Source organism: Pristiophorus japonicus, chromosome 11, assembly GCF_044704955.1.
Source record: "Pristiophorus japonicus isolate sPriJap1 chromosome 11, sPriJap1.hap1, whole genome shotgun sequence".
NCBI lineage: Eukaryota > Metazoa > Chordata > Chondrichthyes > Pristiophoridae > Pristiophorus > Pristiophorus japonicus.
Genome location: NC_091987.1, coordinates 165861951 through 165889839, shown reverse-complemented (window position 1 = coordinate 165889839; position 27889 = coordinate 165861951). Strand labels below are relative to the sequence as shown.

Genomic DNA, 27889 nt, shown 5'->3' with positions numbered 1-27889 from the left:
AATCACCCATTAAAACCACCCTGCCTTTACCACATGTTTGTCTCATCTCTGCATTCATACACTCTACTACTTCACAGCTGCTCCCAGCTCCCCCTACGGTCTTAAATCCTTTTCTATTTCTTAATTCTACCTATAAAGTTTCCAATGCCTGCTTACCCCTCATTGAAATGATTTTATCCTTAATCACTAAGGCTACTCCCCCCCTCTCTGCCATTTTCCCGATTTGTCCTGTAGACCGTATAACCAGGTATATTTAGTCCCCAGTCCTGATAGTCTTGCAGCCATGTTTCAATAATGGCTCCAAGTTGAATTTGCGTCTGCAATTCATTTATTTTGTCCTTTACACGCCGTTCGTTTGGATAAAGAACTTATTTGGGCCACACACCCTAACCTGTCCTTCTGCTCTAATGTTTTAATCTCACAATTCTTATTTCTCTCTCTTGGTTTAATCACTTCACATCTTTTTGTTTTCCCTTTACCTGTAGTGCCTAAAGCACAATTAGGCTCCAACATTTTTGGTTCTGTGGCTTTTCCTTTCAATCCAATGACAGTACATAAGCAGTTAAACATTGGCTGCAGCTCAGGTCCTGTACTGAGTCTATCCCGATATGATGTTGGAAGTCGACTTGGTTACAGGTGGGAGAGAAATAATTGAAACAGTGCCATGTGATTGGTTCAGTTTGACATTTCTTTTTAAGCATCGAGTGGTGAGATATTCAAAATCCAGTAAGTCCCAGTAACTCTTCCAATATATTAAAAGAGCAAATTGAAAGAGTTTGTTTGTTGAAGAAGTGGGAATTCAGGCACCCCAGTTCCCATTTACTGAAAGACCAGACCAGGAGCTGACTGAGTTCCTGTCCCATCCTATTTCCTGGTGTTCTTACTGCATCAGCACCGACTTTCATTCTCAGCACATTATCACTGCACATCTCGTGTTGCAGCACAGCAGATCAGCACAACAAAAGTCAAGTGATAATCAGAAGTATTTCACAATTAGAAACGAGATGTTTTTAAACCATTGCAATGTAAAGAGCACTGACTCTGGATCTCTGGCCCTGCCCCCTCCCCTGCAGTATCCTGGCTCCTTACACATGACGTGGGTGTTGGGGGTAAGCAGCAATCAATGGGGCAGGATAAGTGCTGGGGAGAGGAGCGGAATCAGTGAGTCCAGGTTTATATTTTTATTGATCTTTTGAACACTTGTTTATAGAACACAGCTTCTCTAATGATACAACCACAGAAATTTACAGTTAACAAACTTTTAAATAATAAAGCATTAAAATCTCATTCACTAAAACTTTTCCACCTTAGTCTGTTTGTAACAAGTGAACAGAATGCGACCCTCGGCCTGTGCATGCGCTGGGCTGCATGTGTGCTTGCCATGTTTGTGTCAGTTTCAAGTTGACCAGATTGCACTCATCCCTGTACAGTTCTGGGGGAACAGACCCAGAGAGGAACACGACCTGCAGAAGGAATCCTCTGTGTCGCAGCCCGAGAACACGCCCAAGTCCAGCAGTGAATTTTCCTGTTGATTCTTCAGCTACAAACTCGCCTGAACACTGTGGCTCACTCAATGTGTTGACACTTCAAGAATCCAGCTCGCTGTCCATCCACCTCTGCAGGAGTTCTGATGGGTAATACCAAGCCCTCAGCGATAAACTCCTGGATTACATCCAATGGGAGTTCATCTCGGGCCCAGTCTCTCTCGGACGTACTTGGCAGGTTGGTGACCACGCAGCTCACTTGGCCAAAAGGCAATGAGAATGATTGGTGTGAGGGTTTGTGAACAGAGCTGGTCAGTTCATCAGTCCTTTCCCACCTTATTTCTTTCCATTTCCTCCAAATGATTTCTTTAAAAAAAAAACAGGGTCCAGTTCCTAAGCAATGACATAATCAGCTCGATCTGGTGGAGCCCACACTATCATTAGCAACCCCAATGTCCTGATCCCCTGCCCTTTGCTCTACTGCGTCTCCCAAGGGGGAAGGTGATGAGGGAAGGGTGAGGTACGTGGAAGGGAAAAGCTGTAAAGACAACAGTCTCTGCTCTCTCTCTTTCCATTTATAAAATGCATGCCACAAGTTGTAACTCCACTCCCAGTGGAGCTGCTGTGAATCTGGGGAGGAACAGCTTCCAGCAAGTGACTGCTAGGGTTTTGTGATTGGCACCTCAGTAGTTCCATTGCCATTAGCTGTTGAGGTAATGATGAACTGTGCATTCTGCTGCTGTAGGGAGGTGTCTGCCTGTGTCTGAGGTACACCAAGCCGTACTGCAGCATTCTGCTTCAAGTCCAGCTCGGGCTGTCCTTCTGATATCACATAATGAGTCTGTAAAAGAAAACACATGTTAAAGGTTGTGCATTTGCCATGAAGTTCCCTTTCCTGCTAAAACGCACATTACATTCTCCAGTGCCTCTGATTTGTCAGACAACTTGTCCGACATCCAGTCCTGGATAAAGTGAAATGTCCTCTTACTAAATATTGGGAACACAGAAGCCGTTGGCTTTGGTCTCTGCCACAAACTGCATTCCCGAGCCACTGACTCCATCCCTCTCCCTGGCCATTGTCCAAGGCTCAACCACACTGTTCATAACCCTGGCGCCCAATTTGACCCCAAGCTGATCCTCCGTCCCCACATCCTCATCACAGACCACCTACTTTCATCTCCGAAATATCACCCGTCTCTGCTCCGCCTCACATCATCTGTTGCTGAAACCCTCATCCGTGCTTTTGTTACCTCCAGACTTGATTAATCCAATGCTGTCCTGGCAGCCTCCGATCCTCCATAAACTGAAGCTCACCCAAAACTCTGCTGCCCGTATCCCATCTTCTCCTTCGGCGGCAGTCCCTCGGAGTCAAGGATGACTTGCTTCCACACTAATAGGAGTTCTCAGGTGACTGAGGAGTCTGACGTGGGACCTACAGTCTCTGTCACAGGTGGGGCAGACAGTGGTTGGAGGGACGGGTGGGTGGGGTGTCTGGGTTGTTGTGCGCTCCTTCCGCTTGCTCTGTCCTATTCACCCATCGCCCGTGCTCGCTAACTTACACTGGATCATGGTCCAGCAACACCTCAAATTTAAAATTCTCATCCGTGTTGTCAAACGCTCCATTTTCCTTTACCCCATCATTGGTGGCCGTGCCTTCAGCCACCTTGGTCCTAAGCTCTGGAAATCCCTCCCTAAACCTCTCTGCCTGTCCTCCTTAAAACCCGCCTCACCCGTCCTAATATCTCCTTCTTTGGCTCAGTGGCAATTTTTGTTCGGCAACGCTCCCATGAAGGGCCAGTTGGGCCGAATGGCCTGTTTTGTGCTGTAAAATTCTATGTAACAATGACGACAACTTGCATTTATATAGTGCCTTTAACATTGTAAAACGTCCTTGGGAGCACAAAACAGGCCATTCGCCCATCTGGTCCGTGCCGGGGTTTATGCTCCACACCAGCCTCCTCCCACCATACTTCATCTCACCCCATCAACATCTCCCCCTACCCCTTCCTCACTCATGTGTTTATCCAGCTACTGCTTAAAGAAAGGGAAAAGTTTAAGCTACTTTACTAAGTATCGTTTACACAGAATAACAGGCTAAGGTTGGTTTTTCAAGAGACCCAGCTGAATGTTACAAAGGAATTGTCAAAATGAATTCAGACAAACTGTTCACTGAAGTAAAGGGTTCAAACATCATGAACACAAGTTAAAAATAAGGGAATCAGAAGCAGAATGGGAAGTCAGGAGGGATAATAGAATTGTGGAATAAGGGAAAGATAATGAAAGAGACAGGGTAAACAGGTTGAGGAGATAACGGTGTGTGTGTGGAGCGAAAAGGTTGCGAAGGTTGAGCTGTCCCTCAAGTTCGTGTGTTCTTCAGTTGGGGGTAGGGAGTGAGATAGGCGACAGTGTGTCTGAGACACTGTTAAACACAGAGCAGGCCCTTTCCATGCACTCCATTACTTTGTGTCATGCATTCATTTGCAGGTTCTGCTATTGAACAAAGCCCCCAAAGTGTTTCTACCCAACTGGTGATAGCTCCCACTCACACAGAGCTTTCCAACCCCACCCCCGGCCTCCCCACAGACCATTCCCCGCCCCCCCCCCCCCGCCCCAGACCTTCCCAACCCCCCACTCCCACCCACAGACCTTCCCATCCCTCCCACCCCCATAGACCTTCCCATCCTCCCCCCTTCCAAGACCTTCCCATCCTCTCCCCTCCCCCACATAGACCTTCCCATCCTCCCCCCTCCCCCCATAGACCTTCCCATTCTCCCCCCTCCCCCCATAGACCTTCCCATCCTCCCCCCCCCCACCCACAGACCTTCCCATCCTCCCCCCCCACCGACAGACCTTCCCATCACCCCCCCCACTCACAGACCTTCCCACCCCCCCACAGACCTTCCCCCCGCCACAGACCTTCCCATCGCCGCCCCCCCCATTCACAGACCTTCCCACCCCCCCCACTCACAGACCTTCCCATTGCCCCCCCCCACTCAGACCTTCCCTTCGCACCCCCGACTCACAGACCTTCCCATCGCCCCCCCCCCCCCACAGACCTTCCCATCGCACCCCCCCCCCCACCCACAGACCTTCCCATCCTCCCCCCCCACTCACAGACCTTCCCATCCTCCCCCCCCCCCCCTGGACAGACCTTCCCATCCCCCCCCCCACTCACAGACCTTCCCATCCTTCCACCCCCCCCCCCCCGGACAGACCTTCCCATCCTCCGCCCCCCCCCCCCCCACTCACAGACCTTCCCATCCTCCCCCCCTCCCACTCACAGACCTTCCCATCCTCTCCCCCCCACCCACAGACCTTCCCATCGCCCCCCCACTCAGACCTTCCCATCCTCCCCCCCACCCACAGACCTTCCCATCCCCCCCCACTCACAGACCTTCCCATCGACCCCCCACCCACAGACCTTCCCATCGCCCCCCCACCCACAGACCTTCCCATCCTCCCCCCCACCCATAGACCTTCCCATCCCCCCCCACTCACAAACCTTCCCATCGCCCCCCCCACTCACAAACCTTCCCATCGCCCCCCCCATTCACAGACCTTCCCACCCCCTCCCACAGACCTTTCCATCGCCCCCCCGCCACTCAGACCTTCCCATCGCCCCCCCCCACTCAGACCTTCCCATCGCCCCCCCCCACTCAGACCTTCCCATCGCCCCCCCCCCACTCAGACCTTCCCATCGCCCCCCCCCCACTCAGACCTTCCCATCGCCCCCCCCCCACTCACAGACCTTCCCATCGCACCCCCCCCACTCACAGACCTATCCATCGCCCGCCACCCCCCCCCACTCACAGACCTTCCTATCGCCCCGCCCCCACTCACAGACCTTCCCATCGCCCCCCACCCCCCACTCACAGACCTTCCCATCCTCCCTCCACCCCCCACTCAGTATGTTTGAGGATGTCACAGAGAGCAGGACAATGCCCGCTGCATTGTCTTCCGATGGCCAGCATCAGAGCCACAGTATTTACTGGAGGTCACAAACCGCAAGAGAGATGGAAACATGGTGGGCCCAAACGATCCCACCTTCAATCGGTAGCCTATGTTGAGTTAGCAGTGGTAGGGGTATAGCAACTGGTTTCAGCTCCCGTGGGTTAGGGATGGGGGGGGGGGCGGGGAGATCAGCCGGGTTTCCTGTTCCTGAGCACTGCTGCTGGAAGGTGAGCATGGGTGGATGTGGGGTGGGCTCAGGCGTGAATACAAGGACCTCCGGACGCTGAAAGAACTGTCTGGCCATTTTGTACGAGGTGACCAAGTGCGCCTGTTGCCCACGGAATCACACTCCAACCAGATGCAGTGCCTTTGGGGGAAAGGGGAAGTTAAACAGAGAGGCAATGAGCAGAAAATTCTCAGCTAATAACTTGTGATTATACCTCATGTCAGGCCAGTCGTGTGAACTGGCATTGGCTGCTAAAGATATCACCAGTGACAGGGTAATCCCTTTCAGAATATACCAGGAAAATTCAGCTCGAGTTATATCGTAGTACTGTAGTAAATTATAATGTAGTAAAAATGAGGAGGAGTGTAACAGGCTTCAAAATGACAGACAAATTGGTAAAATGGGCGGATACGTGGCAGAGGACAAGTGCGAAGTGATGCATTTTGATAGGGAGAATGAGGAGCGGCAATACAAATTAAACGGTTCAATTTGAAAGGAGGCGCAGGAAGAGAGAGCTGGGACTATATATACACACATCTTTGAAGGTGACAGGACAAGTTGAGAAGGCTGTTCGTGTACGGGATCCTGGCCTTTATAAATAGAGGCATTGAGTACAAAAGCAAGAAAGTTATGCTAAACCTTTATAAAACACTGGTTAGGCCTCAGCTAGACTATTATGATCAATTTTGGGCACCAGACATGGGGAAGGATATCAAGGCTTCAGAGAGAGTGCAGCAGAGATTTACTCAAATGGAACCAGGGACGAGGGACTTCAGTTATGTGAGAGATTGGAGAAGCTGGGTTGTTCTCCATGGAGCAGATTTAATTGAAGTGTTCAAAATCATGAACGCTTTGGATAGAGTAAAGAAGGAGAAATTTTTTTCAGTGGCAGAAGGGTCAGTAACTAGAGCACAGAATTAAGGTGACTGGCAAAAGAACCAGAGGCGACGTGAGGAAACATTATTTTACGCAGCGAGTTGTTGTGGTCTGGAACGCACTGCCTGAAAGGGTGGAGGAAACAGATTGACTAGCAATGGGAACTGGAGAAACCCTTGATGGGAAAATATTTCCAGGGTTCTGGGGAAAGGGGAGTGGGACTAATTGGATAGTTCTACCAAACAGTCACAATGGGATGAATGGCCTCCTTCTGTGCTGTGTCATTCTGTGATCACAGACCTCCCAGAAGCTGGTAAAACATTCAGGTCACAATCATTAAAAGGGGAATGTCCTCTTTCCAACTGAAGGGAGAAACCGGTCATCTCAACACCAGAGCCAGCAACTTTCTGCAGATGTAATGCAGGAGCTGCGAATGAACTTACCTGGGTTACTGCCTTCACCTGGCCGCTGTTCACTGTGGTCACAGGAGCCTCTGCGATAACGTACTGAGTCTGAGGAATGGTCATCATCTGAACCTCAGAGGCTGCAACACAAAGACAATGGGAAGGCTTTAACCACAGACTGAAACAAGACATGGCCAGCAATACAGAGCCCAGGCCTGGCGTACAGTAACAACCCCAGCAACTTGCATTTATATAGCACCTTTAACGTAGTAAAATGTTCTAACGCGCTTCAAAAGTGCATTAACAAAATTTGACACCAAGCCACATAGGAGATATTAGGAAAGAAAGGAGTGTCTTAAAGGAAGAGAGGGGTAGAGAGGCAAAGAGGTTTAGGGAGGGAATTCCAGAGCTTGGGTCCTAGGTAAGTAAAAGCACAGTCGCCAATGGTGGTGTGATTAAAATCTGGAATTGGAGGAGCGCAGAGACCTCAGAGGGTTGTGGGTCTGCAAGAGGCTCGGGAGGGAAATTGGGAGGGGCGAGGCCATAGATGAATTTGAAAACATGGATGAGAATTTTTAAATTGAAGCATTGCTAGGCCGGGAGCCAGTGTAAGTCAGTGAACACAGGGGTGATGTGTGAACGGGACTTGGTGCGAGTTAGGATACAGGAAGCAGAGTCTTGGATGAACTCAAGTTTAAGGAGAGTGAGAGATGGGAGGCCATCCAGGAGAGTGTTAGAAGAGTCAAATTTATAGGTAACAAATGCATGGATAGGGGTTTCAGCAGTAGATGAGCTGAGGCAGGGGGAAGTCGGGTGATGTTAGAGGTGGAAGTAGCCAGGCTTGGTGATGGAACGTATGTGTGGTCGGAAGCTCACCTCGGGGTCAAATACAACACAAAGGTTGCGAATGGTCTGGTTCAACCTCAGACATTTTCCAGGGATAGGAATGGAGTCGGTGGTTAGGGAACGGGGTTGGTGGCAGTGACCAAAGACAATGGTTCCAGACTTCCCAATTTTTAGTTACAGGGAATTTCTTCCCATCCAGTACTGGATGTTGGCCAAACCATCTGACAAATTAGAGACAGTGGAGGGGTCGAGAGATAGAACTGGGTATCGTCAGCGTACGTGTGGAAACTGATATGTTTTTGAATGATGTCGCCGAGGGGTAGCACATGGATGGGAAAGGAACATGGATAGATCTTTGGGAGACAGCAGAGATAATGGTGCGGGAAGAGAAGCCATTGCGGGCAATTTGCACAAAAAACATGCACAATATAGCAGCACATTTGGAAAGCAGTGATAGAATTGGTCCAAGTCAGCATGGATTTATGAAGGGGAAATCATGCTTGACAAATCTTCTGGAATTTTTTGAGGATGTAACTAGTAGAGTGGACAGAGGAGAACCAGTGGATATGGTGTATTTGGACTTTCAAAAGGCGTTTGACAAGGTCCCTCACAAGAGATTGGTGTGCAAAATCAAAGCACTTGGTATTGGTGGTAATGTACTGACGGGATTAGAGAACTGGTTGGCAGACAGGAAGCAGAGAGCCGGGATTAACGGGTCCTTTTCAGAATGGCATGCAGTGACTAGTGGAGTGACGCAGGGCTCAGTGCTGGGACCCCAGATCTTTACAATATATATTAATGATTTGGATGATGGAATTGAGTGTAATATCTCCAAGTTTGCAGACGACACTAAACTGGGTGGCGGTGTGAGCTGTGAGGAGGACGCCAAGAGGCCGCAGGTGACTTGGACAGGTTAGGCGGGTGGCAAATACATGGCAGATGCAGTATAATGTGGATAAATGTGAGGTTATCCACTGTGGGGGCAAAAACACAAAGACAGAATATTATCTGAATGGCAGCAGATTAGGAAAAGGGGAGGTGCAGAGAGACCTGGGTGTCATGATTCATCAGTCATTGAAGGTTGGCATGCAGGTACAGCAGGCGGTGAAGGCGGCAAATGGTATGTGGCCTTCATAGCAAGGGGATTTGAGTATAGGAGCAGGGAAGTCTTACTGCAGTTGTACAGGGCCTTCATGAGGCCCCACCTGGAATATTGTGTTCAGTTTTGGTCTCCTAATCTGAGGAAGGACATTCTTGCTATTGAGGGAGTGCAGCGAAGGTTCACCAGACTGATTCCTGGGATGGCAGGACTGACATATGAGGAGAGACTGGATTGACTGGGCCTGTATTCACTGGAGTTTAGAAGGATGAGAGGGGATCTCATAGAAACATATAAAATTCTGACGGGACTGGACAGGTTAGATGAGGTTAGATTGTTCCCGATGTTGGGGAAGTCCAGGACCAGGGGACATAGCCTTAGGATAAGGGGTAAGCCATTTAGGACTGAGATGAGGAGAAACTTCTTCACTCAGAGAGTTGTTAACCTGTGGAATTCCCTACCGCAGAGAGTTGTTGATGCCAGTTCATTGGATATATTCAAGAGGGAGTTCAATATGGCCCTTACGGCTAAAAGGATCAAGGGATATGGAGAGAAAGCAGGAACGTGGTACTGAAGGAATGATCAGCCATGATCTTATTGAATGGTGGTACAGGCTCGAAGGGCCGGATGGCCTACTCCTGCACCTATTTTCTATGTTTCTAAAAGCACTGCATGTGGCTGACCGACAAATTGGAACAGACTAATTCGATCACACACAGGTGGTAATTACTTGGGTCAACTGAGGAGTCTACATGCAACTTGTTAAATGGGAGCCGAGATGGATCACAGTATTCTCATATTTACATTCATTGCGGAACAGTAGCATAGTGGTAATCTTACTGGGCTAGTAATCCAGAGGCCTGGACTAATGATCCAGAGACCGGAGTTCAAATCCTACCACGGCAGCTGGGGAATTTAAATTCAGTTAATTAAATCAATCTGGAATAAAAATGCTAGCGTCAGACCAAGAAACTACCAGATTGTCGCAAAAGCCCATCGGGTTCACTAATGTCCTTCAGGGAAGGAAATCTGCTGCCCTTACCCGGTATGGCCTATATGGGACTCCAGACCCACCGCCATGTGGTTGACTCTTAAATGCCCTCTGAAATGCCCTAGCAAGCCACTCAGTTGTAACAAATCCACGACGAGAAACAATAAGAATTTAAAAAATGGACGGATCACCCGACATCGACCTCAGCTACGGACACGACAACAGCACACCCAGCCCAGTCGACCCGGCAAAGTCCTTCTCACCAACATCTGTGAATTTGAGCCAAAATTGGGAGAGCTGTCCCACAGATTTGTCAAGTAACAGCCTGACATAGTCATACTCACAGAATCATACCTTTCAGCCAATGTCCCAGACTCCTCCATCACCATCCCTGGGTATGTCCTGTCCCACCGGCAGGACAGACCCACCAGGGGTGGCAGCTCAGTGGTATACAGTCGGGTGGGAGTGGCCCTGGGAGTCCTCAACATTAACTCTGGACCCCATAAAGATTCATGGCTTCGGGTCAAGCATAGGCAAGGAAACCTCCTGCTGATTACCACCTATCCTCCTCCATGTCGAACACCACTTGGAAGAAGCACTGAGAGTAGCGAGGGCACAGAATGTACTCTGGGTGGAGGACTTCAATGTCCATCATCACGAGTGGCTCGTTAGCACCACTACTGACCGATCCTTCAGGACTTGGTTACTCGAAGAGGACATATGATGTAGTGTATATGGACTTTAGCAAAGCTTTTCAGACTGGTCACGAAAGTAAAAGCCCTTGCGATCCAGGGTAAAGTGGTAAGTTGGATCCAAAATTGGCTCAGAGGTAGGAAGCAAAGGGTAATGGTTGATGGGTGTTTTTGTGACTGGAAGGCTGTATCTAGTGGGGTTCCACAGGGCTCAGTGCTGGGTCCCTTACTTTTTATGGTATATATCAGTAACTTGGACTTAAATGTTGGGGGCATGATTTAGAAGTTTGCAGATGATACTAAAATCGGCTGTGTGGTTGATAATGAAAAAGAAAGCTGGAAGATATCAATGCACTGGTCAGGTGGGCAGAACAGTGGCAAATGGAATTCAATCCAATAAGTGTGAGGTAATGCATCTGGGGAGGTCTAGCAAGGCAAGGGAATACACATTAAATGGTACGATACTGAAAAGTGTAGTGGAACAAAGGGACCTTGGAGTGCAGGTCCACAGATTCCTGAAGGTAGCAGGCCAGGTAGATAAGGTAGTTAAGAAGGCATATGGAATACTTGCCATTATAAGTCGAGACATGGAATACAAGAGCAAGGAGGTTATGCTTGAACTGTATAAAACACTGGTTAGGCCGCAGCTGGAGCAGTGTGCAGTTCTGGTCACCACATTACAGGAAATATGTGATTGCACTGGAAAGGATCAGAGGAGATATACAAGAATGTTGCCTGGACTGGAGAATTTTGGCTATGAGGAAGGATTGGAGATGCTCGGTCTGTTTTCTTTGGAACAGAGGAGACCGAGCGGAGGCCTGATTGCGGTGTATAAAATGATGAGGGGGCTGGACAGAGTGGATAGGAAGGACCTGTTTCCCTTGGCAGAGGGGTCAACAACCAGGGAGCACAGATTTAAAGTAAACGGGGGAGGTTTAGAGGAGATACGAGGGTACATTTCTTCACCCAAAGGGTGGTGGGGGTCTGGAACTCACTGCCTGAAAGGGTGGTAGAGGCAGAAACCTCACCACATTTCAAAAATACTTGTATGTGCACTTGTAACCTACAAGGCTACGGACCAAGAGCTAGAAGGTAGGATTAGGCTGAGTAGCTCTTGGTTGGCCGGCGCGGACATGATGGGTCAAAATGGCCTCGATCCGTGCTGTAAATTTCTTTGATTCTATGATTCTAAGAAATAGCTGCCAGACTGGGCCTGCAGCAGGTGGTGAGAGAACCAACACGAGGGAAAAATCTACTTGACCTCGTCCTCACCAATCTACCTGTCACAGATGCATCTGCCCATGACAGCATTGGTAGCAGTGACCACCGCACAGTCATTGTGGAGATTGATGCCCCGTGTGCACACTGAGGACACCCTCCATCGTGTTGTATGGCATTACCACCATGCTAAATGGGATAGATTCAGAACAGATCTAGCAGCTTAAAACTGGGCATCCATGAGGCGCTGGGAGCCATCAGCAGCAGCAGAATGGTATTCCACCACAATCTGTAACCTCATGGCCCGGCATATCCCTCAATCTACCATTACCATCAGGCCAGGGGACCAACCCTGGTTCAATGAGGAGTGTAGAAGAGCATGCCAGGAGCAGCACCAGGCGTACCTAAAAATGAGGTACCAATCTGGGGAAGCTGCAACACAGGACTACATGCATGTTAAACAGTGGAAGCAGCATTCTATAGACAGGGCTAAGCGATCCCACAACCAATGGATCAGCGCAAGGCTCTGCAGTCCTGCCACATCCAGTTGTGAATGGTGGTGGACCATCAAACAACTAACAGGAGGAGGAGGCTCCATGAATATCCCCATCTTCAACGATGGCGGAGCCCAGCACATGACAAGGCTGAAGCGTTTGCAACCATCTTCAGCCAGAAGTGCCGAGTGGATGATCCATATCGATCTCTTCCTGTGGTTTTAACCATCACAGAAGCCAGTCTTCAGCCAATTTGATTCACTACATGTCACATCAGGAAGCAGCTGAGCGCACTGGATACAGCAAAGGCAATGGGCTCCAACAACATCCCGGCTGTAGACTTGTGCTCCAGAACTAGCCACACCTCTATGTGGAATACTGCCCACATATGTCCTGTCCACAAAAAGCAGGACAAATCCAATTTGGTCAATTACTGCCCCATCAGTCTACTCTCAATCATCAGCAAAGTGATGGAAGGTGTCGTCGACAGTTCTATCAAGCAGCATTTGCTCACCGATGCCCAGTTTGGGTTCTGTCAGGACCACTTGGTTCCTGATCTCATTACAGCCTTGGTCCAGAGGTGCAGTGAGAGTGACTGGCCTTGACAACAAGGCAGCATTTGACCAAATGTGGCATCAAGGAGTCCTAGTAAAACTGAAGTCAATAGGAATCAGGGGGAAAACTCTCCAGGAGTCATACCTAGCACAAAGGAAGATGGTTGTGATGGTTGGAGGTCAATCATCTCAGCCCCAAGACATTGCTGCAGGAGTTCCTCAGGACAGTGTGCCAGGCCCAACCATCTTCAGCTGCTTCATCAACGATGACTGCAGTGTTCAGTGCCATCCGCAACTCCTCAGATAATGGAGCAGTCTCTGCCCACATGCAGCAAGACCTGGACGGCATTCAGGCTTGGGCTGATAAGTGGCAAGTAACATTCGCGCCACACAAGCGAGAGTCTAACCATCGCCCCTTGACATTCAACGGCATTACCATCGCCGAATCTCCCGCCATCAACATCCTAGGGATCACCATTGACCAGAAACTTAACTGGACCAGCAGCATAAATACTGTGGCAACAAGAGCAGGTCACAGACTGGGTATTCTGCAGCGAGTGTCTCACCTCCTGACTCCCCAAAGCCTTTCCACCACAAGTCAGGAGTGTGATGGAATACTCTGCACTTGCCTGGATGAGTGCAGCTCCAACAACACTCAAGAAGCTCGACACCATCCAGGAAAAAGCAACCCGCTTGATTGGCACCTCATCCACCACCTTAAACATTCACTCCCTGCACCACCGGCGCACCGTGGCTGCAGTGTGCACCATCTACAGGATGCTTCTTCAGCAGCACCTTCCAAACCGCGACCTCTACCACCTAGAAGGACAAGAGCAACAGGCGCATGGGAACACCATCATCTCGAAGTTCCCCTCCAATTCTCACACCATCCTGACTTGGAAGTATATCGACGTTCCTTCATCGTGGCTGGGTCAAAATCCTGGAACTCCCTCCCTAACAGCACTGTAGGAGTTCCATCACCACACGGACTGCAGCGGTTTAAGAAGGCGGTCACCAACATCTTCTCAAGGGCAATTAGGGATGGGCAATAAATGCTGGCCTTACCAACGACGCCACATCTCATGAATGAAAAAACCCCATTTTATTTGTGAATTTTACGGCCATCACGGTAAGGGCTGTCAGTGCGGATCGATACTTCTAATTTCAGTGTCTAAGTACTCCCAAATATGCTGGAGGGAATTGCACCTTCCGCACTGTCTCATCAAACACTCCCAGGGCAGGTGTAGCATCGGCTAGATATAGAGTAAACCTCCCATCAAACACTCCCAGGGCAGGTACAGCACAGATTATCTTATCATTATCTCATTACACGTTGTGGGAGCTTGCTGAGCACAAATTGGCTGCCGTGTGCCCTACATTAAGACAGTGATTACACTTCAAAAGTACTTCATCGACTGTGAAGCACTTTGGGACTTCCTGAGATGATGAAAGGCACTATATTAAATGCAAGTCAGTCTTCTTTTTTTCGTCCTGTACTTCCCACTTCTCCTGTGCTGAAAGCCCTTTGATTGCTGCTGTTCTCCGTGCACTCTTTCCTACCTTAAATGAGTGCAATGATCTCTGCATGTGACAAAGGCAGCATCCAAAATATATGCAAGCTTTCTCCCTTGGGTTCAGTCAATCACGCTTATAAACTCCATTGGATTACATAGGATATACAGCACAGAAACAGGCAATTTAGCCCAACCAGTGGCTGCTCCACTCGAATCTCCTCCCATTTTTCCTCATCTAAATCTATCAGCGTAACCCTCTTTTCTCCCTAGCCTCCCCATAAATGCAACGATACTACTCGCTTCATCCACTCCCTGTGGTAGCGAGTTCCACATTCTCATCACTCTTTGGATAAAGAAGTTTCTTCTGAATTCCCTATTGGATTTCTTGGTGACTCTATAGGATTGGAATTAGGATAGATGTCTTGAAGATTTGAAGAGTTGGGATGTCTTGGGGTGACTATCTTATGTTAGTTGTGCTCTTCCCCACAAGTGGAAACATTCTCTCTGTATCCACTATCAAAATCTTTCATAATTTTAAAGACCTCTTTTGGGTCACTCCTGAGCCTTCTATTTTCAAGAGAAAAGAGACCCAGCCTGTACATCCTTTCCTGATAAGTATAGCCTCTCATTTCTGGTATCACCCTTGCAAATCCTCTCTACACCCTCTCCAGTGCCTCGATATAATTTTTATAATGTGGCGACCAGAACTGTACGCAGTGCTCCAAGTGTGGTCTAACCAAGGTTCGATACAGGTTTAGTATAACCTCCGACTTTTCAATCTATCCCTCTACAAATAAACCCGAGTGCTGGGTTTGTTTTTTATGGCCTTGCTAACCTGTGTCGCTACTTTTAGTGACTTGTGTATTTGTACTCCGAGATCCCTTTGTTCCTCTACCCCACCTGGACTCGCATCCACCAAGTAATAAGTGACCTCCCAATTCTTCCCACCAAAATGTAATACCTCACATTTATCTGTGTTGAACTTCATTTGCCAATTATATGCCCATTCTGCAAGTTTATTAATGTCCTCCTGTAATTTGTTGCAGTCCTCCTCAGTATTGACTATCCCCCCAATATTTTGTCATCCGCAAATTTAGAAATTGTGTTTTTGATTCCAATGCTAAATTGTTAATGTAAATTGTGAACAGCAGTGGTCCCAGCACTGATCCTGTGGAACACCACTACCCACCTTCTGCCACTTTGAATAGCTGCCCTTTACCCCTACTCTCTGCTTTCTGTCTTGAAGCCAGCTAACTATTTGTGTCCTCTGACTCTGCATTCTCTGACCTTGTTCATCAGTCTATTATGGGGAACCTTATCAAAGGTCTTTTGAAATTCTAGATAAATTACATCAACTGCATTACCGTTGTCTACTCTCTGTTAGTCAAAACATTCAATAAGTTTGGTCAAGCAAGAGTTTCCCTTTTGAAATCCATGCTGACTATTATACTTTTTATTTCTAGATGTTCTTCTCCTTTAGTAGGGATTCCTTTATTTTTCCTACCATCAATGTTAAGCTGACAGGTCTATAATTCCCTGGACATGTTCTATCCCCATTCTTAAATTACATTAGCTGTCCACCAATCCTCTGGCATGACACCTTTTACGAACGAATTATTAAATACGTGTAGTAATGCCTCTGCTATCTCTTCCCTAGATTCTTTAAAAATGCGTGGATGTAATCCATCCGGACCAGGGGTTTCATCCTCTTGGAGTTTGATTAGTTTTTTTATTCTATCCCCTTTCTTTATTTTAAATGCACTTATCTCATTACTAATCTCCTCATCCAATGTCATGTCCACCTGTCCTATCTCCCTGGTAAATACTGAAGCAAAATAATGATTTAACATTTCTGCCATCTACCAATCGTTACCTGTGGTGTTATCGTATCTATCCCTTAATGGTCTTATTTCCATCCCAACCGTCCTTTTTTTATTGATGTGCCTGAAAAATATTTTAATATTGTGTTTATGTTCCTTGATAATTTAATTTCATAGTTCCTCTTTGCGTTCCTAATTGTTTTTTGACTTCTCTCCTAATCCCTTCGTAATCTCCCTTATCATGTCTATGTACTTAATGTATGCCTCTTCCTGCATGTTTTATATACTGTTTGCTACTGTGTTATATAAATATAAATTCTGTTTTTGGTCAGAGACAGAGAGTAAGAATAATTGATATGTACTCAAGTTACAAAGGCATATCAATAGATTAAATTGGTGGACAAAACTGTTGCAAATGGAGTTCAATGTGGGAAAGTGTGAGGTCATCCACTTTGGACCCAAGAAATAAACACTAGAGTATTTTCTAAATGGTGAGAAGCTAGAAACTATGGAGGAGCTGAAGGAATTAGGGGTCCAAGAACAGAAATCACAAAGCTAATGGACAGGTACAAAAAATAATTAAAAAGGCGAATGGAATGGTGGCCTTTATCGTGAGGGGACTGGAACAGAAAGTAGTAGAAGTTATGCTGCAGTGATATAAAGCTCTGGTCAGACCCCATCTGGAGCACTGCGTTCAGTCCTGAGCATCACACCCAAGGAAGGATATATTGGCTTTGGAGAGGGTGCAGCACAGATTCACCAGAATGATACTGGGTCTAAAAGGGTTAAATTATGAAGACAGATTGCACAGACCAGGCTTCTATTCCCTGGGATATAGAAGATTCAGGGGTGATCTAATCAAGGTGTTTACGATGGTGAAAGGATACGATGGGGTAGACAGAGAAAACATTTGCTCTGGTGGGGAGTCTAGAACAAGGGCGCATAACCTTAAAATTAGTGCTAGGCCATTCAGGGGTGATGTCAAGAAGCATTTCTTCACCCAAAGGGCAGTGGGAATCTGGAACTCTCTCCCCCAAAAAAGCTGTTGAGGCCGGGGGGGGTCAATTGAACATTTAAAAATTGAAATTGGTATATTTTTGTTAGACAATGGTATTAAAGGTGTTGGAACCAAGGCAGGTAGATGGAGTTAAGATACAGACCAGCCATGATCTAATTAAATGATGGTACAGGCTTGAGGGACTGAATGGCCTGCTCCTGTTACAATCACCCTATGTTCCAAAAGATCACATAGCACTATTCAAAGAGCAAGGAGTTCTCCTGATGTCCATACAACATTCCTCCCTCATCCAATACCATCAAAGCAGATGAACTGGTAATTCATCTGTGCATAAGTTAAGTGCTTCGATTGCCTACAAAACACCAGTGATCACACTTCAAAAATAGTTCAGCAGTGAAGCCCCTTGAGATTCCCGAGGACATGAAACATAGAAAGTAGGTGCAGGAGTAGGCCATTCGGCCCTTCGAGCCTGCACCATCATTCAATATGATCATGGCTGATCATGTAACTTCAGTATCCCATTCCTGTTTTCTCTCCATACCTCTTGATCCCTTTAGCCGTAAAGGACACATCTAACTCCCTTTTGAATATATCTAACGAACTGGCCTCAACAACTTTCTTTGGTAGAGAATTCCTCAGGTTCACAATTCTCTGGTGAAGAAGTTTCTCCTCATCTCGGCCCTAAATGGCTTATCCTTTATCCTTAGACTGTGACCCCTGGTTCTGGACTTCCCCAACATCGGGAACATTCTTCCTGCATCTAACCTGTCCAGTCCCGTCAGAATTTTATATGAAAAGCACAAAATAATTACTAAAAAAAACCGGAGTGACCTGGGCACGCATGGGGGTCACTTGGTTGATGTGTTAGAGAGCAGCTAACAGTATTAGCCAGTGCCCTCAGGAGAATAGGGCTGGGAAGAGAGATGTTTCCCCAGGGGAGGCCGGATTTGTATATAACACAACAACCAATGAAAAGCAAATGATGGCCTAGATTTCATATGAACATAAGAATTAGAAGCAGAAGTAGGCCATACAGCCCCTTGAGCCTACTCTGCTATTCAATAAGATCAAGGCTGATCTTCAACCTCAACTCCACTTTCCTCATATCCCTGGATTCCTCTAAAGTCCAAAAATCTAAGTTTCTCAGCCTTGAATATACTCAACGACTGATCATCCATAGCTCTTTGGGGCAGATAATTCAAAAGATTCACAACCCACTGAATGAAGAAATTCCTCCTCACCTCCGTCTTAAATGGCCAACCCCTTATTCTGAGACTATGCCCCCTAGTTCTAGATTCTGCAGCCAGGTGGATCAACCTTTCAGCATCTATTCTGTTAAACCCCCTCAGAATATTGTACCTTTCAATGATATCACCTCTCAATCTTCTAAACTCCAGAGAGTATAGGCCCAACCTACTCAATCTCTCCTCATAGGACAACCGTCTCATCCCAAGAATCAATCTAGTGAACATTTGTTGCACCACCTTTAAGGCAAGTCAATCCTTCCTTAGAAAAGGAGACGAAAACTGCACACAGGACTCCACGTGTGGTCTCACCAAGGCCCTGTACAATTGTAGCCAGATATCCTTACTCTAGTCCCCCAACTCCCGAGCAATAAAGGCCAACATGCCATTTGCCTTCCTAATTGCTTGATGTACATCTGCATATTAACTCTATGTTTCTTGTACTAGACACCTAAATCTCAACACCAACCATCAATAGTTTTCACCATTTAAAAAAATGTTGTCTTCCTACCGAAATGAATAACCTCACAGTTCCCCACATTATACTCCATCCGCCACCTTATTGCCCACTCACTTAATCTGTCTATACCTCTTGACAAGCTCTGTGTGTCCTCCTCACATCTTACTTTCCCACCTAGTGTTGTATCGTCAGCTAACTTGGATACATTACACTCGTTCCTTCATCTAAGTAATTAATGCAGATTGTAAATAGCTGAGGCCCAAGCACTAATCCTTGTGGAACTCCACTAATTATAGCCTGTCAATCTGAAAATTACACGTTTGTCCCTTCTCTGTTTTATTTCCGTTAATCAATCCTCTGTCCATGCTAATACATGACCCCTAACCCCATGAGCCCTTATCTTGCTCAACAAGCTTTTATGTGGCACCTTATCGAATGCATTTTGAAAATCCAAATATATTTACTGGCTCCCCTTTATCTACCCTACCAGTTACATCCTCAAAAAATGTGAATAAATTTGCGGAACACGACTTTCCTTTCATAAAACCATGTTGACTGTGCCTAACTATTTTATGATTTTCTAAGAACCCTGTTACCACTTCCTTAATAATGGATTCCAGCATTTCCCTGATGACTGATGTCAGGCTAACTGGTCTGTAGTTCCCGGTTTTCTCTGTCCCTCCTTTCTTGAATTACATTTGCTACCTTCAAATCTGCTGGAACCGTTTCAGAATCTAGGGAGTTTTGAAAGATCACAACCAATTCATCCACTATCCCTGCAGCCACCTCTTTTAAAACACTAGGATGTAGTCCATCAGGTCCAGGGATTTATTGGTTTTTAGACCTATTAGTTTCTTAAGTACTTATTCTCTACTGATATTAATTACTTTAAGTTCCTCACTCTCATTAGCCCCTTGGCTCCCCACTATTTTTGGTATACTTTTTGTGTCTTCTATTGTGAAGACAGATTCAAAATATTTGTTTAAAATCTCTGCCATTTCCTTGCTCCCCAATATAATTTCTCCTGTCTCAGCCTCGAAGGGACCAATGCTTGCTTTTGCTACTCTCTTCCTTTTTATATACTTGTAGAAGCTTTTACAATCTGTTTTTAGATTTCTTGCTAATTTACTCTCATTTTATTTTCTCCCTTTTTATCAATTTTTTCATTCTCCTTTGCTGATTTCTAAAGCTCTCCTAATCTTTGCAACATTATAAACAGCTGCTTTTAATCTATACTATCCTTAACTTCTTCAGTTAGCCACAGATTGATTACTATGTCATAAGAACATAAGAAATAGGAGCAGGAGAAGGCCATATGGCCCCTCAAGCCTGTTCTGCCATTCAATATCATGGTTGACTCCACTTTCCTGCCCGTTCCCCATAATCCTTGACTCCCCTATAGTTCAAGAAGCTGTCTATCTCAGTCTTGAATATATTCAATGACCCAGCCTCCACAGCTCTCTGGGGTAGAGAATTCCAAAGATTCACGACTCTCTGAGAGAAGAAATTCCTCCTCATCTCCATCTTAAAAGGGCGACCTCTTAATCTGAAACTATGCTCCCTAGTTTTAGATTCCCCACGAGGGGAAACTTCCTCTCAGCATCTACCGTCAAGCCCCCTCAGAATCTTATGTTTCAATAAGATCACCTCTCATTCTTCTAAACTCCAATGTGTACAGGCCCAACCTTTCCTCATAGACAATCCCTTCATCTCAGGAATCAACCTAATGAACCTTCTCTGAACTGCCTCCACTGCACGTATATCCCTCCTTAAATAAGGAGACCAAAACTGTACGCAGTACTCCAGATGTGGTCTCACCAACGCCCTGTACAGTTGTATCAGGACTTCCCTACTTTTGTACTCCACCCCCCCTTGCAATAAAGGTCAATGTTCCATTTGCCTTCCTGATTACTTGTACATTCAGGTGAAATCCTCAGCGGGGACCTGGCAGGGTACCAAACTTGAGCAAACCTGCTGCAGATTCTGGGTCAACTTAATTTTAACACTCCTGGGAAGCTCCAGGCAGTTTGAAGAAGAATACCTTCCGTGAACTTGCAAGGTTTATAATTGCAGTTTAGCAAAGGAATTTTTCTAGAACTTTGCATCCATAGTGAGTATCCTCCCTCCATGCTGTTTCTGTTATGTAGCACATGGCCCATGGACAGAGCCACAGGCAGCAGATCTCAAATCCAATTTACTTGTGCTGATTCTGCCCTACCTCCTATCACTGGAGATCTGCAAATCCTGGACTTTGTCAGCGGTTGAGTGACCTGTGCATGATTGGTCTTGATCCAGAAACTACAGGCTGATTGTGATCGGAACAAACAATCTCAATATTGCAGGAATTCAACTTTGAGTTTTAGCATGTTTTAGGGCGAGTGTTGGTTTCATACATGGGGTGGTGGGGGAGGGAGGGGGGGGTGGAAATGGGGCTTGACTGTGTCTGCATCAAGTGTTTGTCTGAGCTACGACAGCCACTTACAGTAGTTGCGAAAGGTTCCCCACGTGCTGGGAAGGTACGTATGCTGTACAGTAGCCGTTGGTTGCTGCTGTAAGACCTGGTTTTGTGTTGATGTTCCGCCCTGTAACTGGGAAGGGCTGAGTTCCTGTTGCTGCTGGGATGAAGGGCTCAGTGGCTGACCTCCACTCTACAATCAAACACAGAGTCCAAAGAGCATAAGAAATCAGTCAATATACATACTGCGACAACATCGAAAGCAGTGCATACCCCCGACCCCTCCATTACGCTTTTCGTTCTGGGACCCGAGTAGACTGGAGGAAACTCTTTGGATTTTATTGATCTGTATGCTACAGAGTGTTGGAATGTACTGCTCCATTTTTTTTTATATCTTTGAAGAGCTCTCAATATGAAGCTTTTGAACTTCAACTCTAGTAGTTTGATAATGAAAGGGATTAAAAGCTCTATGTTGTCCAGTAGCAGGTGGAATGTGTCAAGACACACTTAAAGCTGTGCATCCAGAGATCCTGCAACATTTCTTATCCCTGAAAGTCACAGATTTTACAGTATGGCTGCTGCCAGGGCGAGGAACACTTCCCAAACATCTGTAAGACAAAGGTCCTCCACCAACCTGACCCCGCCACACAGCACTGCCCCCCCCAGTCATCAAGATCCACGACGCAGCCTTGGACAACGTGGACCACTTTCCATACCAGTAAGGGCAGACATCGACAACAAGATTCAACACCGCCTCCAGTGCGCCAGCGCAGCCTTCGGTCGCCTGAGGAAAAGTGTGTTTGAAGATCAGGCCCTCAAATCTGCCACCAAGCTCACGGTCTACAGGGCTGTAGTGATACCCGCCCTCCTGTATGGCTCAGAGACATAGACCATGTGCAGTAGACACCTCAAATCGCTGGAGAAATACCACCAACAATGTCTCCGCAAGATCCTGCAAATCCCCTGGGAGGTCAGACGCACCAACGTTAGCGTCCTCGGCCATGCCAACACCCCCAGCATCGAAGCACTGACCACACTCGACCAGCTCCACTGGCCGGGCCGCATTGCCCACATGCCTGATACAAGGTTCCTAAAGCAAGCACTCTACTCGGAACTCCTACACGGCAAGCGAGCCCAAGGTGGGCAGATGAAACGTTTGAAGGACACCCTCAAAGCCTCCTTGATAAAATACAACATCCCCACTGACACCTGGGAGACCCTAGCCAAAAGACCGCTCTAAATGGAGGAAGTGCATCTTGGAGGGTGCTGAGCACCTCGAGTCTCGTCGCCGAGTGCATGCAGAAACCAAGCGCAGGCAGCAAACCAGTCCCACCCACCCTTTCCTTCAACCACTGTCTGTCCCACCTGTGACAGAGACTGTAATTCCCGCATTGGACTGTTCAGTCACCCAAGAACTTTTTTTTTTTTTATAAAAGAGTGGAAGCAAGTCTTCCTCGATTTCGAGGGACTGCCTATGATGACTCTGTATTTGTTGGGTTCAGACTCAAGAACCACCGGATCCTTCTCTTGTAGAATTCTCACCTGCCTGCTCTCTTGGACAAAGATTATCTAGCATTGGAAGTCTTCATCTTTTGCCATACCACTGGAGCCAAATCCTGCTCACATTCCTTGAAAAACAATCACATGGAGGACGATGTTTCATGACACTGTGGGGCTGAAATTCAGGGTCTCTGAGACCCATGACACTGTGGGGCTGAAATTCAGGGTCTCTGAGAGACCCATCACTGCCCGTTTGCGGCAGCCATGTGGCAGAATCCCATGGCCGCCGTTTTGTGGTCAACTGGCCGCCCCGACCCAAATTCAGGCTGGAGATTTTTCGACCTGGACCCAATTCCACCCCAATGCTGATGACCGCCACAAGCGAGTCATCAAAACACGCACCACCGCTCTCCCGCACCTGCAAAATACATCGACCGAAATTCAGGTTAAAAAATCATTGCCCCGCCACACGGTGCCCCCGACAGTGAACCTTCTCCTCACTGTGTGCGTCCCAGCAGCGTGGCGGTCCTTCAAGGGGAAGGCCCACTGCTGCAGCCGCCATGTCTTTATTTTTGCCGACCGACTTCCCGATCAGCGGGCAAAATAGTGCCCACGGGTTCAGCTGGGCCGCCATCAGGCAGCCTGGTACCCACTCTTGGCCCGGTCGAAACCCTCCCTGGTGACCCAGTGGCCGAAGATATAAAATGACGGATTCTCTCCCCTTTAATGGAGGAGAGCGTGGTGACGCACACGCGCTCTGACATCACCACCGTTCCGTGATAGCGGCGGAGTCCCGTCCAACCTCAGCCGACCTTGCTGCCAAACTCCCGCTATGACCAACTTCCGGTCAATGTCAAAAAACCCTAAGTGCCAAAAATCAATGGAGAGACCACTTCAACGATCCCGGTGGGAAAGAAACTTTTAAAACGGTAGGTGCGGCAGTTTTCTGGCCCTGAATTTCAGCGCCTGTGTATCAGAAATATCCCCCATGTCCTCAGGGTCTACATAAGGCAAGTTCCTGAGGTTTCACTTGGTTATTTTGCAGACAAGAATGGCTGAAAAGTGAAAGACTCTTCAAAACTGTGGGGAAGAAGCATGGTGCGCAAATAACAATGGTAGGTAGTCTTTCCTTCTCTTTCAGTTTGCTTCCTCCACACACCATTGGAGACCAGCCAAGTTGTGTTGAACTAGGCAGCAGATAGAAGTTTCCATGAGGGCAAAATATCCAAAAGAAATGCCTCTGACTAATTATAGGCAACAGTTTCTGGTGAAGGTTCCTGCACATCAGATACTATTAATCTTGACTTGTTTCTGAAAAGCCCAGGATGGAGCCTGACTCTGAAGGATTCAACTTCAGGATTGGAGATCATAATCTCGACTGACACTTCGCTGCTGCATTGTCGGAGGTGCAGTCTTTCAGGAGATGTTAAAACAAATCTCCCGTCTGGATCTAAAAGAATTCACAGCACTATTTGAAGAACAGGGAGTTCTCCGTGATTTGGCCAACATTCCTCCCTCAACCAACACCATCCCAAAAGCAGACCAACTGATGGCTCACCTCACGGCAATGGCAGGCCCTCAATGTGCATACAGTGAGTGCTGCGTTTGCCTGCATTACAACACTTCAAAAATATTTGTCTGGGAAGTGCTTTGGGGCATTCCAAGGACTTGAAAGGTACTATAGAAATGCAATGTTTTGCATCAACTCAAGGTAGGGCTTTGTATAGTTACATAACTGAAGCGGAGCTCCTGGAATGTGGCAAATGCTTCTCCCTGAGCAGACTCAGAACATAGAGTTCTTTGGTTAATCGTCCAGATACGGATAAATGTACCAATGACCCATCCTGACATATGTCACAAAGACAGATGGACATTTCATAACCACCGCTCAGGGTGGCGGGGTGGGACAAAGTTGCATTTCTGAAATGAAATCCAAGATAGTTACAATAACATGGCCGAGGGGAGCTGTAAAAGAAATAAAATAGAACTTGCACCGTACCACGTCCTTAGGATGTGCCAAAGCTCTTTACAAGTGGCAGATTAGTTTTGAAGTGCATTTGCTGCTGTTATTTAGTCAAATGTGTGTTACCATGGCCTGCTCCTGGCATGAAGGATGCAGTGTTGTTGCCACTGGTCAGTCAGGACCTGCAGAGAAAACACTCCCGCTCTGCTACACTAAGTCACGGTGGGCATTTACTGTGATCACCTGTAAAGGACAGGTGAGCACTTACGCCACAAAGCCTGTTCGGGGCCATCAGCGGACATTTTGCTTCAAGCTGTGGACCAACAGAGACAGCAAACAAAACATTTCTTCATTAATGAAGTGAGGTGTCTATGTTACAATTTGAGAGCATGTGCTGAGGAAACCAATTGAAACCCGAGGGGCAGGGCTTGCTTTATAATCAGCACGACAGCAGGAAGAGGTCACATGGGAGACGGTGCTGGGACATCATGAAACCTAGTCTCTCAGGTGAATTCTTTTCCCAGGGACGGGGCCTGGGTGAGTTTGCTCAGTGGAGTGTGGAGGATGTGTACCTGCGGTAATGTGTCACGCATTGTCCCAATGAAGGTTACCTGGGATGCAGAGGGAGCCATGGCGTTGGACTGCTCCGTCACCTGGACGTGCTGGACCTGAATGGGGTGCTGTGCGAAGGCATGAGGGTCATGCAGCTGGCTGACGTCCACAGTGGAATGCTGATTCTGGTGCGGGGAGGAGGCCTGAAATGAGACAGACACAGGAGGAATTATTAACCTTCTCACAAATACAACAGCAATGCTGCATCACTTCATGTGATGACCATACTGATGATGAGCATTTTAAAACAAGCACCTTCTTTTCACCCCTTCTCTCCTGAAGGCTCCAACTTTTCCTGGGATGCAGATGGAAAGATGTCACCCTATCCAAAGTGGCCATGATTTTCAAGTGCTGATAGGGTATTCGACCAGACAAGAGCCCACTGGATAGTAATCAGGAGCAAAAGCCTTGGCAGCACCCTCGCTATCCCAAGGCCGACTGTAACAAACATACTGCCAACCCACCCAGCTAACTGCACCCAGACCGCAAGTAGAAGCTGGCCTGTAGACTCGATAAACACCCTAAATCTTCGGGGGAGCTCCAAGAACATTGTTGAGATCATTCTTTCGGAGGAGACGTTAAACTCAAGCCCCATCTGCCCTCTCAGGTGGACGTAAAAGATCCCATGGCACTTTTCGAAGGAGAGCAGGGGAGTTATCCCTGGTGTCCTGGCTAATATTTATCCCTCAACCAACATAACAAAGCAAATTATCTGGGTCATGATCACATTGCTGTCTGTGGGAGCTTGCTGTGCGCAAATTGGCTGCCGCGTTTTCTACATTACAACAGTGACCACACTCAAAAATTACTTCATTGGCTGTAAAGTCCTTTGAGATGTCCGGTGGCTGTGAAAGGCTCTATATAAATGCAAGCCTTTGTTTTTGTTTTATTCCATGATTATTATAGCGAGAAGATCAGTATGGTCTTCTCCTGCTCCTATTTATTATGCCATTACTTATTTCTGATAAAATATCCATCTTAAAACAATTCCAACTGAAGACGAATTTATAGGAGGAGAGCCAGAATATGGTTGTTGCATTTTCTTCTGCCACTTTTTACCAACTGCATTCAGGGCTAATCTCTTCATTCCACAGGTTTCAGCAAACAAGATAAATAAAAGCACTGAAGCCTTTGAAGAAATGTGGTCAATGAACTTGCAGGAAGCTCACCGCACCCCATTATACAGCCCTCGGGAATGTGGCACATATCTATTGTTAAGATAGCATAGTGATTATGTCACTGGACTGGTAATCCAGAGGCCTGGAATAATGATCTGGCGACGCGAGTTCAAATCCTACCACGGCAGCTGCTGGGGAATTTGAATTCAATGAATAAATAAATCTGCAATAAAAAAGCTTGTGTCAGTAATGGTGATTTTTTAAAAACTCTTTATATAAAAAATTTGCTCATGGGATGTGGGCATTGCTGGCAAGGCCGGCATTTATTGCCCATCCCTAATTGCCCTCGAGAAGGTGGTGGTGAGCCGCCTTCTTGAACCGCTGCAGTCCGTGTGGTGAAAGTGCTCCCACAGTGCTGTTAGGGAGGAAGTTCCAGGATTGTGACCCAGCAACAATGAAGGAATGGCAATCGGCTTCCAAATCAGGGTGGTGTGTGACTTGGAAAGGAACGTGGAGGTGGTGGTGTTCCCATGTGCCTGCTGCCCTTGTCTTGCTAGGTGGTAGAGGTCACGGGTTTGGGAGATGCTGCTGACGAAGCCTTGGCAAGTTGCTACAGTGCGTCTTGTAGATGGTACACTGCAGCCATGGTGCGCTGGTGGTGGAGGGAGTGAATGTTTAAGGTAGTGGATGAGATGCCAATCAAGCGGGCTGCTTTGTCCTGGATGGTGTCGAGCTTCTCGGGTGTTGTTGGAGCTGCACTTATCCAGGCAAGTGGAGAGTATTCCATCACACTCCTGACTTGTGCCTTGTAGATGGTGGAAAGGCTTTAGGGAGTCAGGAGGAGAGACACTCGCCGCAGAATACCCAGTCTCTGACCTGCCCTTGTTGCCACAATATTTATGTGCTGGTCCAATTAAGTTTCTGGTCAATGGTGATCCTCAGGATGTTGATGGTGGGGGATTTGGCGATGGTAATGCCATTGAATGTTAAGGTGCGGTGGTTAGACTCTCACTTGTTGGAGTCATTGCCTGGCACTTGTGTGGCGCGAATGTTACTTGCCGCTTATCAGCCCAAGCCTGAATGTTGTCCAGATCCTGCTGTATGCTGTACACGGCAAGCGATCCCCAGGTGAGCAGAGGAAATGATTCAAGAAAACCTTTCAAAGCTTCTTTGATAAAGTGCAACATCCCCACCGACACCTGGGAATCCATGGCCAAAGACCGCTCTAAGTGGAGGAAGAGCATCCGGGAGGGAGCTGAGCACCTCGAGTCTCGTCGCCGAGAGCCTGCAGAAACCAAGCGCAGGCAGCGGAAGAAGCGTGCAGCAAACCACACTCTCCGCCCACCCTTT

General features: G+C 47.3%; 1 protein-coding gene across 3 annotated transcripts in view; it reads right to left on the bottom strand.

Moving 5' to 3' along the window:
- Positions 1-983: 983 nt before the first annotated feature.
- The window catches only part of prdm10 (PR domain containing 10), a 187255-nt gene continuing 160349 nt past the window's right edge, over positions 984-27889 (bottom strand). For 2 of the 3 annotated variants that reach the window (XM_070894241.1, XM_070894242.1), the window contains exons 20-23: positions 25421-25564; positions 21374-21539; positions 6981-7081; positions 984-2325 (exon numbers count right to left, since the gene is read on the bottom strand). In XM_070894241.1, coding sequence (XP_070750342.1) covers positions 2146-2325; positions 6981-7081; positions 21374-21539; positions 25421-25564 — 591 coding nt within the window. In that variant the 3' untranslated portion in view covers positions 984-2145. Of the gene's footprint in view, positions 2326-6980; positions 7082-21373; positions 21540-25420; positions 25565-27889 lie in introns of those variants that run through there. The other variant, XM_070894243.1, reaches the window with a different exon arrangement.